The 19,449-nt window shown below is 36.5% G+C and overlaps 1 protein-coding gene across 1 annotated transcript; it reads right to left on the minus strand.

Annotated features, from left to right (window-relative positions):
* Window positions 1–223: 223 nt before the first annotated feature.
* LOC138319573 (uncharacterized) lies at window positions 224–12,955 on the minus strand. The gene is made up of 3 exons (XM_069262725.1): window positions 12,194–12,955; window positions 519–1,538; window positions 224–280 (listed from the first exon to the last, which is right to left on the minus strand). Exons 1-3 carry the CDS (start codon window positions 12,953–12,955, stop codon window positions 224–226), a joined length of 1,839 nt encoding a protein of 612 aa, XP_069118826.1.
* Window positions 12,956–19,449: the final 6,494 nt, after the last annotated feature.

The raw sequence follows: 19,449 nt of genomic DNA on the forward strand, positions 1-19,449 counted from the left end.
CGCTGGCGTTCCTGAAAGTGTTTAGTTCATTTTGTTACACAGACGTCACGGTAACAACGGTAAATACGATCATTACACAATAAACTTAACGTAAGCAGCATTCCCTGTAGACTGGATATATTTTCAAAAAATATCAAAAGGATTTCAGACTGGAAATATATAGCAATCAATCCAATTATCCAGCTGAAACCCATCATTGAAGAGATTTTTATCAATATAAGGTTTAGGTATTGAAAGGTGCCGGTGCTGCTAGCCATTGTTGTAGTGTGTAGGTAGTGAGCTATTAGAAAAAACAATATGATATTTCCACACTGGCATAGTGATATGGGCAGAATAAAGGCCAGAAATAGAACATAGGCGTTGGAAATGAAACACACATCTCCTCCATACCAGCTTTCTATTGGAGCTATATGGAAATTCACTAGTTTTGTACATGAAACAATTGAGATATTAAGCACAAAGCCAATACTACAATACTTGAGTGTCTGTGAGTGTCTCTCGGATTTGTTCAATATTACCAGGCTTCTGATTTCGGAGTTCAGTCGGTAAGAACAAAGAAACATTAGAATGAATGTACCTATCCATACAAAATGGTGTAGCACGCCTACCCATTCACATACATCTGATGGTAATGTAACATGGACCAATAACAGGAAAGTAGATTGGGCAATAAGTAAATACAGCATCAAAAGAATCAACAGTTCCGATTTTCCTTGTCGTAGAAAGGGAATATAACAGTAGTGAGTCAGCGTGTAGATGAGCGATAGGATCGAGACACTGTTACAGATAGTATTGGCAACATATCGAAAGTAGGCTACGTCTCCAGTGTTTTTATTATCATCTTTATATTTCGATACAACATCGTCCACGCAAACAAAATAACTTCCAAGGTGTTGGAAAACATCTGCTGGATCGATTAGAGTTCCATTTAAAGCGAAGATTCGCTGATATTTTGTCGTATTTAACGAACCGCTGTTTGAATAATTGACCTCCGTGTAATTATCAAACAAATATACCTTTACTGCTGGGCATGGTATTGAGAAACGATAAAGCCTCTTGTTGACCACATATAGCGGATTCTCTATAGGAAACATGCTCGCGTTATCCTCACATAACGAATCCGCTATGTTATTTATATGTTTTATATAAGTACCATTTGATAAATTTTGCTGATATGTTCCGAATAAAGTGGAAATTCTTGACCGTGTGGTTTCCAACACCGAACCGCTGTATAATGTTTTGAAAACTGCACACCGGTACTGAATCAGAGTGCAGGGTTCCATAGAACCAGTGTAAAATCCAGAAAAAAACGTGCTTCGTTGACTCCAAGTTTGAAAATAGTCCATCGGTTCAGAGGTTGAGATTTCGTTTCTTAATATTTCTTGTAAAGTTATTTCGATGAGTGTAAAGTCTAATGGAAATGCGTTTGTTTCAAACAAGAGATCTAATATTATCCCCGTAGTTTTGTATTTCACAGCGACACATGTACCATCCACTGGCTCCTTGTCCACAGGACAGTACAAGGTCTGACAGCCGATCTGCACCAAAAGAAGAAATAACAGTCAAGTCCTTATTTCTTTTTGTGAACTAAACAAAAGTAAGAAAGCAGTATACAGTTCATCGCCAAGAGCAAACAAATATCATGCAATATTTCCCGACGTTATTTAAACATTAACGATCTGGCTGAAATAAAAGATTCGTGTATTGGAATAGAAATAGATGATTGGACTATCGAAATCTTTTTATATGCTGATGATATATTGGCCGAAAATGAAGATGATTTACAATGTTTACTCTAGATATTCTGCATAGCTAATTTCGAAAGCGGAGAATGTTGGCAATGAGGACAAAACTAAAGTGTTACATTTCCGCTCTGGTTTGAAATCTCGCTCGGAATGTAATTTTTGAATGGTAACGATGAAATTTCCTATATAAATTCTTACAAATATTTGGGCCTGTGGCTGAACGTACATATGGATTTAAAATATTCTGCAAATGAACTCGCGTAAGCAGCTAGTAGGACCCTAGGTGCTCTTATTACGAAGTGTTCTACTAGCGCAGGAGGGATTACAGTACGTTGGTTGAACCCGTCTTGTTTTATGACGAATCCATATGGGGCCTATCCAAACACTCGAAAATCATGTCTGAGAAAATTTTGCCATGCGATACTTCATGGGAGTCGGAAGTAACGTGACTACAGCTGCGCTGCGTTGTGATCTTGGTGGTTGGTCCTTTGTGAAAATGAAGCAACATGTAAAAGTAAATCGATGTTGGATTCGGCTTTTAAGAACAACGCCTGATAGACTAATTTTTAAAATACATCAACGGCCACTGCGTTCCGGAAGATCATGGGACACTCGCGTTTCCTGGTTGATAAATCAACTCATCCTCCATGATACAGTTGACTCCATACATAGTCATTCTATCAAAAGTAAAGTTGTAATAAAGGCGGTTACTAATATACTTAATACGTAACGATTAGTCAAATGAGTTTTGGAACATGTGGGTAAACCAAATGGAAATAAGCTCTGAACATATAGGCTTTTTATAAAAATGAGTTTTTTGTTAGCAATTTATGAATGCGAACATCCCCGTAATCATCGGCGAATTTTGTCCCTATTCCGGCGTGGAACTTTGCTCCTCGCCATTGAAACAGGAAGGTACGCCAAATCGTTTGCTAACACTGGTAGATAATGTAAATATTGTATAAAATACTACGCACCAAATAGACTTTTATTCTGACCTACGTCATCATGCAAAATTTCAACGAAAATTAATATCGATAAATTGATATGAACAATGAACAATGCAAATTGTAGACTTTTATCTTTAGTCAATTTTAAAATGTTGCGCCGCAGCATGGCATGTATTTTATTAATTAGATAACAGTACAACTTTAAAATTATATATATATGATAATATTGGATCATAAATGGCCAGATTATATTGACAGTTCCATTTTATAATAATATACTAGATTCTTATGGTCATATTGGCATATTGTACTTTTTTGAAATCAGTATCTAGTAAGTCTTTTCAGGCTGGACATTTTCATTGTTTCATATGTACATATTTAATGTAATGTACTACTGTTTAAAATGTGTGACATTATAATAAAATATATCTTATCTTAATACCGGCGGAACTCAAATATGTCCTTTGATAAGTTTGTAACGTTACGTTAGTGACTATGTCTTTCAGCACATTCTCTTGAAAAGTAAGAATATTACTCATCAAATATCTAACAAATGATCGAATATTCTGTTCCAATGATTTTTAACTGGTAAGAATAATTAGGGTTTTATGGATGAAAAAAAAACAACTATTTTTTATCTGTTTTTATTATGATTCTTATGCAATCTCCGAAATGTATCGCCTGAGTTGACTGTGTGAAAGCAGCAATGTCATGTTGGTCAAAATTCGATATGCTATGTAGAATTAAAAATGAAACATCAACTTTGATATGTAACTTTTTTTATGTAAAACGTCTACTTTCGGCTGGAAATTAAGGTCAATGTTCAAAACTGCACTTTAAAAAAAAAAAAAAAGGAATCAATAAAAAAAAATCCTCTTTTTAAGTTCTTGAAAGCCTAGAGGGCTATTATTGGGCATGTAAGATGCTGAGATAATTGAAGCGACTTCTTTTGAAGTTCTAAAAGCCAATAGACCTTATAATAGGTTTAGTATGCTGAACTCATAGGCTACAGAAATTGTTCATTTGAATGACTTTGACATTCATTCATGGTCACAGAGGCCAAAAATCTTAAAATCTTGAAACGACTTCGTATGAAGCTCTGGAAAGTCGAGAGATCTGATAATGGGCCTTTTAAAGGTCATCAAGGCTGTAGACCAATATCAGGTCTCTAGAACTTTAAATAAATTCACGATTATTTGGCCCATGTGACATTGAATAAACGTCAATGTCATACATATTATCAACCTTGATAGTCATTTATATATCTTCAGTGGTTATAAGGCCACTTGTAATTCCACTATAAGGCCATATCATCAATGGTTGTAAGGTTATATCATCGATGGTCATAAGGTCATATCATCAGTGATTATAAAGCCATATCATCAGTGGTTATAAGGCCATATCATCGGTGATTATAAGGCCATATCATCAGTGATTATAAGGTCATATCATAAGTATTATATAAAGTCATATCATCAGGTGATTATAAGGCAATAAAATCGTTGGTTATAAGGCCATATCTTCAGTGATTATAAGGCCATATCTTCAGTGATTATAAGGCCATATCATCAGTGATTATAAGGCCATATCATCAGTGGTTATAAAGCCATATCATCACCGATTATAAGGCCATATCATCAGTAGTTATAAGGCCATATCATCGGTGGTTTAAGGCCATATCATTGGTGGTTATAAGGCCATATCATCGGCGGTTATAAGGCCATATCATCAGTGGTTATAAAGCCATATCATCGGTGGTCATAAGGCCATATCATTGGTGGTCTTAAGGTCATATCATCAGTAGTCATAAGGCCATATCATCGGTGGTTATAAGGCCATATCATCAGTAGTTATAAGGCCATATCATCACCGATTATAAGGCCATATCTTCAGTGGTTATAAGGCCATATCATCGGTGTCTTAAGGCCATATCATTGGTGGTTATAAGGCCATATCATCGGTGGTCATAAGGTCCATATCATCGGTGGTCGTATAAGGTCCATATCATTGGTGGTTATAAGGCCATATCATCGGCGGTTATAAGGCCATGTCATCGTGATTATAAGGCCATATCATCGGTGATTATAAGGCCATATCATCGGTGGTCATAAGGTCATATCATCGGTGGTTCTTAAGGCCATATCATTGGTGGTTATAAGGCCATATCATCGGCGGTTATAAGGCCATGTCATCGTGGATTATAAGGCCATATCATCGGTGATTATAAGGCCATATCATCAGTGGTTATAAGGCCATATCATCGGCGGTTATAAGGCCATGTCATCGTGATTATAAGGCCATATCATCGGTGATTATACGGCCATATCATCGATGATTATAAGGCCATAATCATCAATGGCTTGTAAGGTTATTATATCATCAGTGATTTATAAGGTCATATCATCACGATTAAGCGATTATAAAAACCATATCATCAGTGATTATAAGGCCATAAATCAATGGTGGTTATAAGGCCATATCGTCAAGTTGGTTAAAGGCCATATCATCAGTGATTATAAGGCCATATCATCAGTAGTTATAAAGCCATATCATCAGTGGTTATAAGGCCATATCATCGGTGATTATAAGGCCATATCATTGGTAGGTATAAGGCTATATCATCAATGGTTATAAGGCCATATTATCAGTGGTTATAAGGCCATATCATCAGTGATTATAAGGTCATATCATCAGTGGTTATAAGGCAATCAATCAGTGATTATAAGGCCATATCATCAGTGATTATAAGGCCATATCAACAGTGATTATAAGGCCATGTCAACAGTGATTATAAGGCCATGTCAACAGTGATTATAAGCCATATCACAAGGCCAGTCAACAGTGATTATAAGGCCATGTCAACAGTGATTATAAGGCCATGTCAACAGTGATTATAAGGCCATATCAACAGTGATTATAAGGGCCATGTCAACAGTGATTATAAGGCCATATCAACAGTGATTTTAGGATAAGGCCATATCAACAGTGATTATAAGGCCATATCAACAGTGATTATAAGGCCATGTCAACAGTGATTATAAGGCCATATCAACAGTGATTATAAGGCCATATCAACAGTGATTATAAGGCCATGTCAACAGTGATTATAAGGCCATGTCAACAGTGATTATAAGGCCATGTCAACAGTGATTATAAGGCCATATCAACAGTGATTATAAGGCCATATCAACAGTGATTATAAGGCCATATCAACAGTGATTATAAGGCCATATCAACAGTGATTATAAGGCCATGTCAACAGTGATTATAAGGCCATGTCAACAGTGATTATAAGGCCATATCAACAGTGATTATAAGGCCATATCACAGTGATTATAAGGCCATATCAACAGTGATTATAAGGCCATGTCAACAGTGATTATAAGGCCATATAAGGCCATATCAACAGTGATTATAAGGCCATGTCAACAGTGATTATAAGGCCATGTCAACAGTGATTATAAGGCCATATCAACAGTGATTATAAGGCCATGTCAACAGTGTGATTATAAGGCCATATCAACAGTGATTATAATAAGGCCATGTCAACAGTGATTATAAGGCCATGTCAACAGTGATTATAAGGCCATGTCAACAGTGATTATAAGGCCATGTCAACAGTGATTATAAGGCCATATCAACGTGATTATAAGGCCATGTCAACAGTGATTATAAGGCCATATCAACAGTGATTATAAGGCCATTGTCAACAGTGATTATAAGGCCATGTCAACAGTGATTATAAGGCCATGTCAACAGTGATTATAAGGCCATGTCAACAGTGATTATAAGGCCATATCAACAGTGATTATAAGGCCATGTCAACAGTGATTATAAGGCCATGTCAACAGTGATTATAGGGCCATATCAACAGTGATTATAAGGGCAACATATAACATGTCAACAGTGATTATAAGGCCATATCAACAGTGATTATAAGGCCATTGTCAACAGTGATTATAAGGCCATGTCAACAGTGATTATAAGGCCATGTCAACAGTGATTATAGGGCCATATCAACAGTGATTATTAAGGCCATGTCAACAGTGATTATAGGGCCATGTCAAACAGTGATTATAAGGCCATGTTAACAGTGATTATAAGGGCCATATCAACAGTGATTTTAGGCCATGTCAACAGTGATTATAAGGCCATGCCATTTCAACAGTGATTATAAGGCCATATGTCAACAGTGATTATAAGGCCATATCAACAGTGATTATAAGGCCATGTCAACAGTGATTATAAGGCCATATCAACAGTGATTATAAGGGCCAGGGCCATGTCAACAGTGATTATAAGGCCATGTCAACAGTGATTATAAGGCCATATCAACAGTGATTATAAGGCCATGTCAACAGTGATTATAAGGCCATATCAACAGTGATTATAAGGCCATGTCAACAGTGATTATAAGGCCATGTCAACAGTGATTATAAGGCCATGTCAACAGTGATTATAAGGCCATGTCAACAGTGATTATAAGGCCATGTCAACAGTGATTATAAGGCCATGTCAACAGTGATTATAAGGCCATGTCAACAGTGATTATAAGGCCATGTCAACAGTGATTATAAGGCCATATCAACAGTGATTATAAGGCCATGTCAAACAGTGATTATAAGGCCATGTCAACAGTGATTATAAGGCCATATCAACAGTGATTATAAGGCCATGTCAACAGTGATTATAAGGCCATATCAAACAGTGATTATAGGCCATGTCAACAGTGATTATAAGGCCATGTCAACAGTGATTATAAGGCCATGTCAACAGTGATTATAAGGCCATGTCAACAGTGATTATAAGGTCAACAGTGATTATAAGGCCATGTCAACAGTGATTATAAGGCCATGTCAACAGTGATTATAAGGCCATGTCAACAGTGATTATAAGGCCATATCAACAGTGATTATAGGGCCATATCAACAGTGATTATAGGCCATGTCAACAGTGATTATAAGGCCATATCAACAGTGATTATAAGGCCATATCAACAGTGATTATAAGGCCATGTCAACAGTGATTTATAGGGCCATATCAACAGTGATTATAGGGCCATATCAACAGTGATTATAGGGCAGTGATTATATGGCCATGTCAACAGTGATTATAAGGGCATATCAACAGTGATTATAAGGCCATAATCAACAGTGATTATAAGGGCCATATCAACAGTGATTATAAGGCCATATCAACAGTGATTATAAGGCCATATCAACAGTGATTATAAGGCCATATCAACAGTGATTATAAGGCCATGTATCAACAGTGATTATAAGGCCATGTCAACAGTGATTATAAGGCCATGTCAACAGTGATTATAAGGCCATGTCAACAGTGATTATAAGGCCATGTCAACAGTGATTATAAGGCCATATTAACAGTGATTATAAGGCCATGTCAACAGTGATTATAAGGCCATATTAACAGTGATTAACAGTGATTATAAGGCCATATCAACAGTGATTATAAGGCCATATCAACAGTGATTATAAGGCCATGTCAACAGTGATTATAAGGCCATGTCAACAGTGATTATAAGGCATGTCACAGTGATTATAAGGCCATGTCGACAGTGATTAAAGGGCCATGTCAACAGTGATTATAAGGCCATATTAAACAGTGATTATAAGGCCATGTCAACAGTGATTATAAGGCCCATATTAACAGTGATTATAAGGCCATGTCAACAGTGATTATAAGGCCATATTAACAGTGATTATAGGCCATGTCAACAGTGATTATAAGGCCATGTCAACAGTGATTATAAGGCCATGTCAACAGTGATTATAAGGCCATGTCAACAGTGATTATAAGGCCATGTCAACAGTGATTTTATTAAGGCCATGTCAACAGTGATTATAAGGCCATGTCAACAGTGATTATAAGGCCATGTCAACAGTGATTATAAGGCCATGTCAACAGTGATTATAAGGCCATGTCAACAGTGATTATAAGGCCATGTCAACAGTGATTATAAGGCCATGTCAACAGTGATTATAAGGCCATGTCAACAGTGATTATAAGGCCATGTCAACAGTGATTATAAGGCCATGTCAACAGTGATTATAACAGTGATTATAAGGCCATGTCAACACAGTGATTATAAGGCCATGTCAACAGTGATTATAAGGCCATGTCAACAGTGATTATAAGGCCATATCAACAGTGATTATAAGGCCATGTCAACAGTGATTATAAGGCCATGTCAACAGTGATTATAAGGCCATGTCAACATAAGGCCATCAACAGTGATTATAAGGCCATATCAACAGTGATTATAAGGCCATGTCAACAGTGATTATAAGGCCATGTCAACAGTGATTATAAGGCCATATCAACAGTGATTATAAGGCCATGTCAACAGTGATTATAAGGCCATGTCAACAGTGATTATAAGGCCATGTCAACAGTGATTATAAGGCCATGTCAACAGTGATTATAAGGCCATGTCAACAGTGATTATAAGGGCCATGTCAACAGTGATTATAAGGCCATGTCAACAGTGATTATAAGGCCATGTCAACAGTGATTATAAGGCCATGTCAACAGTGATTATAAGGCCATGTCAACAGTGATTATAAGGCCATGTCAACAGTGATTATAAGGCCATGTCAAACAGTGATTATAAGGCCATGTCAACAGTGATTATAAGGCCATGTCAACAGTGATTATAAGGCCATGTCAACAGTGATTATAAGGCCATGTCAACAGTGATTATAAGGCCATGTCAACAGTGATTATAAGGCCATGTCAACAGTGATTATAAGGCCATGTCAACAGTGATTATAAGGCCATGTCAACAGTGATTATAAGGCCATGTCAACAGTGATTATAAGGCCATGTCAACAGTGATTATAAGGCCATGTCAACAGTGATTATAAGGCCATGTCAACAGTGATTATAAGGCCATATCAACAGTGATTATAAGGCCATGTCAACAGTGATTATAAGGCCATGTCAACAGTGATTATAAGGCCATGTCAACAGTGATTATAAGGCCATGTCAAACAGTGATTATAAGGCCATGTCAACAGTGATTATAAGGCCATGAGTCAACAGTGATTATAAGGCCATGTCAACAGTGATTATAAGGCCATGTCAACAGTGATTATAAGGCCATATCAACAGTGATTATAAGGCCATGTCAACAGTGATTATAAGGCCATGTCAACAGTGATTATAAGGGCCATGATTATCAGGCCACAAGTGATTATAAGGCCATATCAACAGTGATTATAAGGCCATGTCAACAGTGATTATAAGGCCATGTCAACAGTGATTATAAGGCCATATCAACAGTGATTATAAGGCCATTTCAACAGTGATTATAGGGCCATATTCAACAGTGATTATAAGGCCATGTCAACAGTGATTATAAGGCCATATCAACAGTGATTATAAGGCCAGTGATTATAAGGCCATATCAACAGTGATTATAAGGCCATGTCAACAGTGATTATAAGGCCATATCAACAGTGATTATAAGGCCATGTCAACAGTGATTATAAGGCCATATCAACAGTGATTATAAGGCCAGTATTCCACCAACAATATCATCCTGTTGTAGTTCACTAAGATATAGCTACTGTCTCGAATCAAAGATTTTTTCGATAATGATTTGTTTTAAGGTTCATGTAAAGGCTTTAAACAGTGATATTTTGCTAGCCTAAAACTCAATACTGTGCTGCAATTGAACAGAACTAATTTCCTTAATTGTTGGTATGTACCCTGGCTAACTGTCAGTCTTACTGTTGATATGTAATTTGTGAAGCTGCTTGTAAAATTCAGTAAAATATGAGAAAATTGTATATTTCTGGAGAAGACATAGAACTCGTGTGAATTGCATTGATGGAACCAAACAAGCATGCCATCGTGTTCAGTTGTGAATATGCCAGGTACTCCAACAATTTGTTTGGCAAAATCGGACCAGCAAATAGCGCAGGAGCCTATTGTAGTAAATGCAAATGGCTGCTATAAATGGCGGATCACAAATATAGCATATAAGAAGCCATCTCAATTGATACAAATGTTCTTATAGACACCATAAGGTACTCTGAACATGACAAGAAGACTCTTCACGAAAAAAATAGTTCAACCGATCTGTTTGGGGCGAAAAATGCAAATTTCCGGAAAGAGCCTCAAAGTCCACATTTTAACTATTTTTATTCGTAAATAGTCTTCTTGTCATGTTGAGAGTACCTTATAGTGTATGTAAGAGCACTTGTATCAATTAAAATGTTTTCTTATATGCTATAATTGTGATCCGCCATTTAAAGCAGCCATTTGCATTCGCTGGTCCGATTTTGCCAAACAAACTGTTGGAGTACCTGGCATAGTCACTACTGAACACGATGGCATGCTTATTTGGTTCCATCAATGCAATTCACACGAGTTCTATGTCTTCTCCAGAAATATACATTTTTCTCTTATTTTACTGAATGGGGTACTCATCCATATTATTTTCATATTATTAACATATGTCTGAGTTTTGGGATTCATTTTTATTCGGAACAGGAATAGCTATTATTCCTCATCAAATTGCCCAAAAAATTCATTAGCTTATGATCATGGTTCTATTGTGTACATATATAACTCTTCTTACTACCCTGCTGACATCTGGTGACAAGCCCAACGTGCTAAACCAGTCTGAGTCTAAGGGGTAGTTGAGGTCTCTGATAGTGACAATATAAGGTGCTATTTCTTCTCTGGATTAGGTTTGCAACCCAAGTGAAGCTTGGTTGCACAAATTGCGATATGCTTGCAGTATTGTGGTAATCTGTCGCCGCAAGTCCGCACAGCCACAATATAATCTGTTACTATATACGCTGGCAGTATTGTGGTAATCTGTCGCCGCAAAGTCCGCACAGCCACAATATAATCTGCTACGTATACGATTTGTAGTAATCTGTGAGACTTAGTCTACACAGCTACAAATTTACTCACTGCCTAAACCGAGAGAAGGAATGGTATCACATGTATAAGTGTCAGGTTGAGTCTACCCCAAAGATGCCAAACCATTTTAGTATAGACATATGTTATACAGTGTTTGTGAACTATATATCATGTTTGTGTAATTTAATGTGTGAATTTATAGGTATGGTTATTTCATTATTTTATAAATTTAAATGTGATGATGGTTTAAATATTGTTTTATTAAATGTTGTAAATACATACTATTTTCTGTTATTTGTACTATTTATCACTGGTTAAAGCCTTTACATGAACCTTAAACAAGCAAAGATAAACAAAGTGAATCAAATGACTGTCTTAAAATAATATATATACATTTAAATAAAGTTCAGATAAGGTTGTCTAAATGATTGATTAGCCGGAAAATTATATTTTTTATCCTTTAAAAATGTTAAATAGGTTTGTAATACGGTTATGTAATAACCCAAGTAATTTTTTTAAATCATTGTAGTTTAAAGCATTTTCTTTTGAAAACTTTGAATAGGAAGTTTTACATTTAAAAAGGTACCACAAAAGACTTACCTGTCCGTTCAAAAGGATTTCTGTTTCCGTGCATTGTGATTTAATTTCTTTTGCGTGGAAAAGAGGCGAAATGTCGATCAGATTACTTATTGTCGGGCTATCTTTCTGATAAGGTATAGCTGTTGTATCAAAACATATCGAATGCCCTTCCCTCAAGGAAATGGGATCAATTTCATTTTTTAAACATTGTACATTTCTAAACATTTTAAAGTCCTGACGAACTCTCATTAAAAACGGGCTGAACACGCGGTTATTACAGGATGTTGTATTAATATTTTTCACGATGTTCCATAAATCATAATCGAAATCAATATAGCAAAATCGGACATGGATATCGTCTGAATGTTCGAATTGGTAATCACAAAATAGACTATTTATTTGCCAAAATAATCCAGCTGTGAAAGACGACGAAGATTTATCATGATTTAAATAAAACTCGCTCGCACATGTTACATTCAACAGCCACGGGGTCCACTGATGGACATCGTGACATAATGCACACTGTCGGTTTCTGAAGGTCATATTGTTCTTCCTGTCATACACAGGGATGAAGTCCAATATGTCTTGGTTGGCAGTGTTTTCACATCGATATTTTACGTCACCATCGCCTTCCCATGTCGGTGGACACGAGGACACCATGAATGCCCCACGGCCCGATGCACCGCGATTTATCTTGAAAAAGTCAATTTGTTCACAAGTTGTCTCCCCTAAAAAAGGAATTGTTCTTCTTGGAAAGGAGATGTTCGATTTATCCTGTTCCATACTGTCCCCGGTTAGCACATCTGCATCAAAGCAACAGTCGTCATAATATGTACATAAGTAGTCACAATGACAAATAAGGTTTCTTTTACTTTGGCATGATAGGTATTCAAGACAAGAATCAAGCAAATGCTCCCTGTTCGATACCCTACCCAATCCTGTAATTACGTAGAAAACGACGAACCACACAAATGACATTATCAAACGAAATTAAGAGTCCTAAGTTCTCGCTAGCTTTTACAATGTTCCAAATTATATTTCTAATGAACACGGAAAGGTGTGTTTGTTTGTAGTTCCAATTTTGTCTGATTATATTAACCCCTTGGTTAGAACTTGTATCGACGTACGTGATTCTACCAGCAGGTATTTCAGACGACACTGATCCCTCCCGATATTTATATAAGCCTACATGTCTCTTTAATGTTTTAACACAAGGTGGTGTGATACATATGGAGAAAGTATCTCCAATAAACGTCTGAGTTATGTTTTTTTTCCTATTATTATTAATTAACTTGTATATTTTTCATGGCACAACAACATGGTTAATTGGGATTGAAATACAAAATGCATTCCATTTCACTGCCAACCTACCAGAAACATCGTATATTAAACTGCCTCAAAAGGAACCCCGAATAATCAAATATATATGCAATGTTTCCTTAATCTAAGTTTTATTACAAGCAAATGGCAATCTTAAGCTCTTTAAATTTTGTAGTAAGTGATTACATGAAATTACTATTGTTTCGAGTTTCATGTCACAATTTAATAATATCTATTACCTAGATTAAAATCTGAATGCGATACTTAGCGAACACAACCACCTGACACATGCATTAAACACTGATATAAAAGGCTTTGTCCCCTGTAATCATGGCGTAACAAGTATGGAAAGCCAATGGCAAAGTTATTTTACATGTTAAAAAAGATATGAATAAGATATTCGATATATTTGAAAGATGTCTTATTTAAATTTCATTAAATACGATATACATCATTTTTTTTATAAGTTATCCAAACCATTCTTTATGAGAGATCCTTATGTAATGAAAATGATATCTGAAACCGTACACATTTCTTATATATTTTCATTATTTGAAAATTAACCCGAAATGACATAGAGCCTTTAAGGAAGGCTATTAACTGTTGTTTGTATGCTACAATGGAACAGAACGAATGATACTGAAAACTGACGGCAGAAATATTGAACGACTCCAACTGAAATCATTTAAAACAATTTTCCATTTGTTTATTACAGCTTCAAAATGTGTAGTGGATGGTTAAAACCCATTAAAGTTAACAAGTTAGTTTCTGAAGTATTCTTTTTATTTATGAAATTGATTTTATCTGCAACAAAAGCCTCGATTCTTCGCATTTTTAAGGGTAAATGAAACGGACGGGAAAATAGATGGAGCTTTATAACGTAAAAAATAACTAATGGCACACGAACCTGATCTAATTATACCCAAATTCAATACAACAGTAGCAAAATACATATAAATGTTTTACATAGACGTGTGAATAGAAATAAAAGGAAGAACCATGTGTTCAGGAACAGTTAGCGATCTGTGTCGATTTCTGGTCATGACAAGTACTAACTTGCAAATGGCGAATCGAAAGGCGACAAAATAACAAAATAAGTCGTTGATCCTATCACTAAGGAAAGAAATTAAGAGATCGGGGATCAGGATTTTATCATCCAAAACCAAAAAGAATGTTTTTGTAAAAATCATCATGTCATAATGCTGATTATTTTGATATTCAGAATAAAAAATATTTTAGGCAACACAATACACAAAATTATTGATATCTTAACGTTTTCAATACTTTAGCGACATAGCATTATGAAAACGGAGAAAATGGTGGCCATATCCTACTGTAGAAGTTGTTAAAGTTAATTTGAACAAAAAAGTAGGTTTCAACATAAAGACAAAGGATAATGAACACCGACTTGGCGTATACATATAAATATTTCAAATTCATCTTTTTTGTCGATAACGTCAGGATTGCTCTACTAAACTGTGTACGTTCAAACGATATGAATCCTACAACTTGGGAAGGAATTAATAAAACTAGAAACGTCTGACCAGGACCAGGTGTGATTTGTGTTGAAGTTAAGGCTCTATGCTACTTTACACATCGTACCAGTGATTTGTGTTAGAGTTAAAGCGGTATGCTACCTTACATATCATACCTGTGATTTGTGTTTGAGTTAAGGCAGTATGCTACCTTACACATAATACCTGTGATTTGTGTTAGAGTTAAGGCAGTATGCTACCTTACACATCATACCTGTGATTTGTGTTAGAGTTAAGGCTGTATGCTACCTTACACATCATACCTGTGATTTGTGTTAGAGTTAAGGCTGTATGATGCTACCTTACACATCATACCTGTGATTTGTGTTAGAGTTAAGGCAGTATGCTACCTTACACATCATACCTGTGATTTGTGTTTGAGTTAAGGCAGTATGCTACCTTACACATCATACCTGTGATTTGTGTAAGAGTTAAGGCAGTATGCTACCTTACACATCATACCTGTGATTTGTGTTTGAGTTCAGACTGTATGCTACCTTACACATCATACTGTGATTTGTGTTTGAGTTCAGACTGTATGCTACCTTACACATCATAACTGTGATTTGTGTTTGAGTTCAGACTGTATGCTACCTTACACATCATACCTGTGATTTGTGTAAGAGTTAAGGCAGTATGCTACCTTACACATTGTACCTGTGATTTTGTGTGTTAAGGAGTATGCTACCTTACACATCATACCTGTATGCTAGGTTAGGCTGTATGCTACTTTACACATCGTATCTGTGATTTGTGTTTGAGTTAAGACTGTATGCTACCTTACACATCGTAACCTGTGATTTGTGTTTGAGTTAAGACTGTATGCTACCTTACACATCGTATCTGTGATTTGTGTAAGAGTTAAGGCAGTATGCTACCTTACACATTGTACCTGTGATTTGTGTAAGAGTTAAGGCAGTATGCTACCTTACACATTGTACCTGTGATTTGTGTTAGAGTTAAGACTGTATGCTACCTTACACATCGTATCTGTGATTTGTGTAAGAGTTAAGGCAGTATGCTACCTTACACATTGTACCTGTGATTTGTGTAAGAGTTAAGGCAGTATGCTACCTTACTTATCACATCTGTGATTTGTCTGTTAAGGAGTATGCTCCTTTTGTGTGATTTGTGTAAGAGTTAAGGCAGTATGCTACCTTACACATTGTACCTGTGATTTGTGTAAGAGTTAAGGCAGTATGCTACCTTACACATCGTATCTGTGATTTGTGTAAGAGTTAAGGCTGTATGCTACCTTACACATTGTACCTGTGATTTGTGTAAGAGTTAAGGCAGTATGCTACCTTACACATCATACCTGTGATTTGTGTAAGAGTTAAGGCTGTATGCTACCTTACACATCGTACCTGTGATTTGTGTAAGAGTTAGGCTACCTTACACATTGTACCTGTGATTTGTGTTAGAGTAAGACTGTATGCTACCTTACACATGTACCTGTGATTTGTGTAAGAGTTAAGGCTGTATGCTACCTTACACATTGTACCTGTGATTTGTGTAAGAGTTAAGGCTGTATGCTACCTTACACATCGTATCTGTGATTTGTGTAAGAGTTAAGGCAGTATGCTACCTTACACATCATGTACCTGTGATTTGCTGTTTGAGTAAGGCAGTATGATTCAAACCTGTGATTTGTGTTTTCTGTATGCTACCTTACACGATCATACCTGTGATTTTTAGAGTTAAGGCTTACACAATCGTACCTGTGATTTGTGTATGCTACCTTACACATCATACCTGTGATTTGTGTTAGAGTTAAGGCAGTATGCTACCTTACACATCATACCTGTGATTTGTGTTAGAGTTAAGGTTCCGGCTGTATGCTACCTGTACACATCATACCTGTGATTTGTGTTAGAGTTAAGGCGGTATGCTACCTTACACATCATACCTGTGATTTGTGTTAGAGTTAAGGCAGTATGCTACCTTACACATCATACCTGTGATTTGTGTTAGAGTTAAGGCTGTATGCTACCTTACACATCATACCTGTGATTTGTGTTAGAGTTAAGGCTGTATGCTACCTTACACATCATACCTGTGATTTGTGTTAGAGTTAAGGCTGTATGCTACCTTACACATCATACCTGTGATTTGTGTTAGAGTTAAGGCTGTATGCTACCTTACACATCATACTGTGATTTGTGTTAGAGTTAAGGCTGTATGCTACCTTACACATCATACCTGTGATTTGTGTTAGAGTTAAGGCAGTATGCTACCTTACACATCATACCTGTGATTTGTGTTAGAGTTGAGGCTGTATGCTACCTTACACATCATACCTGTGATTTGTGTTAGAGTTAAGGCAGTATGCTACCTTACACATCATACCTGTGATTTGTGTTAGAGTTAAGGCAGTATGCTACCTTACACATCATACCTGTGATTTGTGTTAGAGTTAAGGCAGTATGCTACCTTACACATCATACCTGTGATTTGTGTTAGAGTTAAGGCTGTATGCTACCTTACACATCGTACCTGTGATTTGTGTTAGAGTTAAGGCTGTATGCTACCTTACACATCGTACCTGTGATTTTGTGTTAGAGTTAAGGCTGTATGCTACCTTACACATCGTACCTGTGATTTGTGTTAGAGTTAAGGCTGTATGCTACCTTACACATCATACCTGTGATTTGTGTTTGAGTTAAGGCTGTATGCTACCTTACACATCGTACCTGTGATTTGTGTTAGAGTTAAGGCAGTATGCTACCTTACACATCATACCTGTGATTTGTGTTAGAGTTAAGGCAGTATGCTACCTTACACATCATACCTGTGATTTGTGTTAGAGTTAAGGCTGTATGCTACCTTACACATCATACCTGTGATTTGTGTTAGAGTTAAGGCAGTATGCTACCTTCACATCGTACCTGTGATTTGTGTTAGAGTTAAGGCAGTATGCTACCTTACACATCGTACCTGTGATTTGTGTTAGAGTTAAGGCTGTATGCTACCTTACACATCGTACCTGTGATTTGTGTTAGAGTTAAGGCTGTATGCTACCTTACAAATCATACCTGTGATTTGTGTTAGAGTTAAGGCAGTATGCTACCTTACACATCGTACCTGTGATTTGTGTTAGAGTTAAGGCCAGTATGCTACCTTACACATCATACCTGTGATTTGTGTTAGAGTTAAGGCTGTATGCTACCTTACACATCATACCTGTGATTTGTGTTAGAGTTAAGGCTGTATGCTACCTTACACATCATACCTGTGATTTGTGTTAGAGTTAAGGCAGTATGCTACCTTACACATCATACCTGTGATTTGTGTTAGAGTTAAGGCTGTATGCTACCTTACACATCATACCTGTGATTTGTGTTAGAGTTAAGGCTGTATGCTACCTTACACATCATACCTGTGATTTGTGTTAGAGTTAAGGCAGTATGCTACCTTACACATCGTACCTGTGATTTGTGTTAGAGTTAAGGCTGTATGCTACCTTACACATCATACCTGTGATTTGTGTTTGAGTTAAGGCTGTATGCTACCTTACACATCATACCTGTGATTTGTGTAAGAGTTAAGGCAGTATGCTACCTTACACATCATATCTGTGATTTGTGTTAGAGTTAAGGCAGTATGCTACCTTACACATCATACCTGTGATTTGTGTTTGAGTTAAGGCTGTATGCTACCTTACACATCATACCTGTGATTTGTGTTTGAGTTCAGACTGTATGCTACCTTACACATCGTACCTGTGATTTGTGTAAGAGTTAAGGCAGTATGCTACCTTACACATCATACCTGTGATTTGTGTTAGAGTTAAGGCAGTATGCTACCTTACATATCATACCTGTGATTTGTATTAGAGTTAAGGCAGTATGCTACCTTACAAATCATACCTGTGATTTGTGTTTGAGTTAAGGCAGTATGCTACCTTACACATCATACCTGTGATTTGTGTTTGAGTTCAGACTGTATGCTACCTTACACATCATACCTGTGATTTGTGTTTGAGTTCAGACTGTATGCTACCTTACACATCATACCTGTGATTTGTGTTAGAGTTAAGGCTGTATGCTACCTTACACATCATACCTGTGATTTGTGTAAGAGTTAAGGCAGTATGCTACCTTACAAATCATACCTGTGATTTGTGTAAGAGTTAAGGCAGTATGCTAGCTTACACTTCGTACCTGTTTGAGTAAATGTTGATCTTGACACTAATCCTTGTATATGGTTTAAGGTGAAATGGTTCTGCAAAACATGTTTGGTTTCATCCATCAAGACATTAACTTGTATTGAGTCTGTTTATTAAGAAATTACTATGGCATTTCGCTGAAAATCCTAAATTAGCATTACAATGTGGCAATAACTTGTGTACCAATGTGAGTTTGGGCAACCAATCTTGAAAGGTGAAAATAAGATGACAACACTTTGTTGTATATGTATCCT

The sequence above is a fragment of the Argopecten irradians genome, chromosome 3, assembly GCF_041381155.1.
Source record: "Argopecten irradians isolate NY chromosome 3, Ai_NY, whole genome shotgun sequence".
Classification (NCBI taxonomy): Eukaryota; Metazoa; Mollusca; class Bivalvia; order Pectinida; family Pectinidae; genus Argopecten; species Argopecten irradians.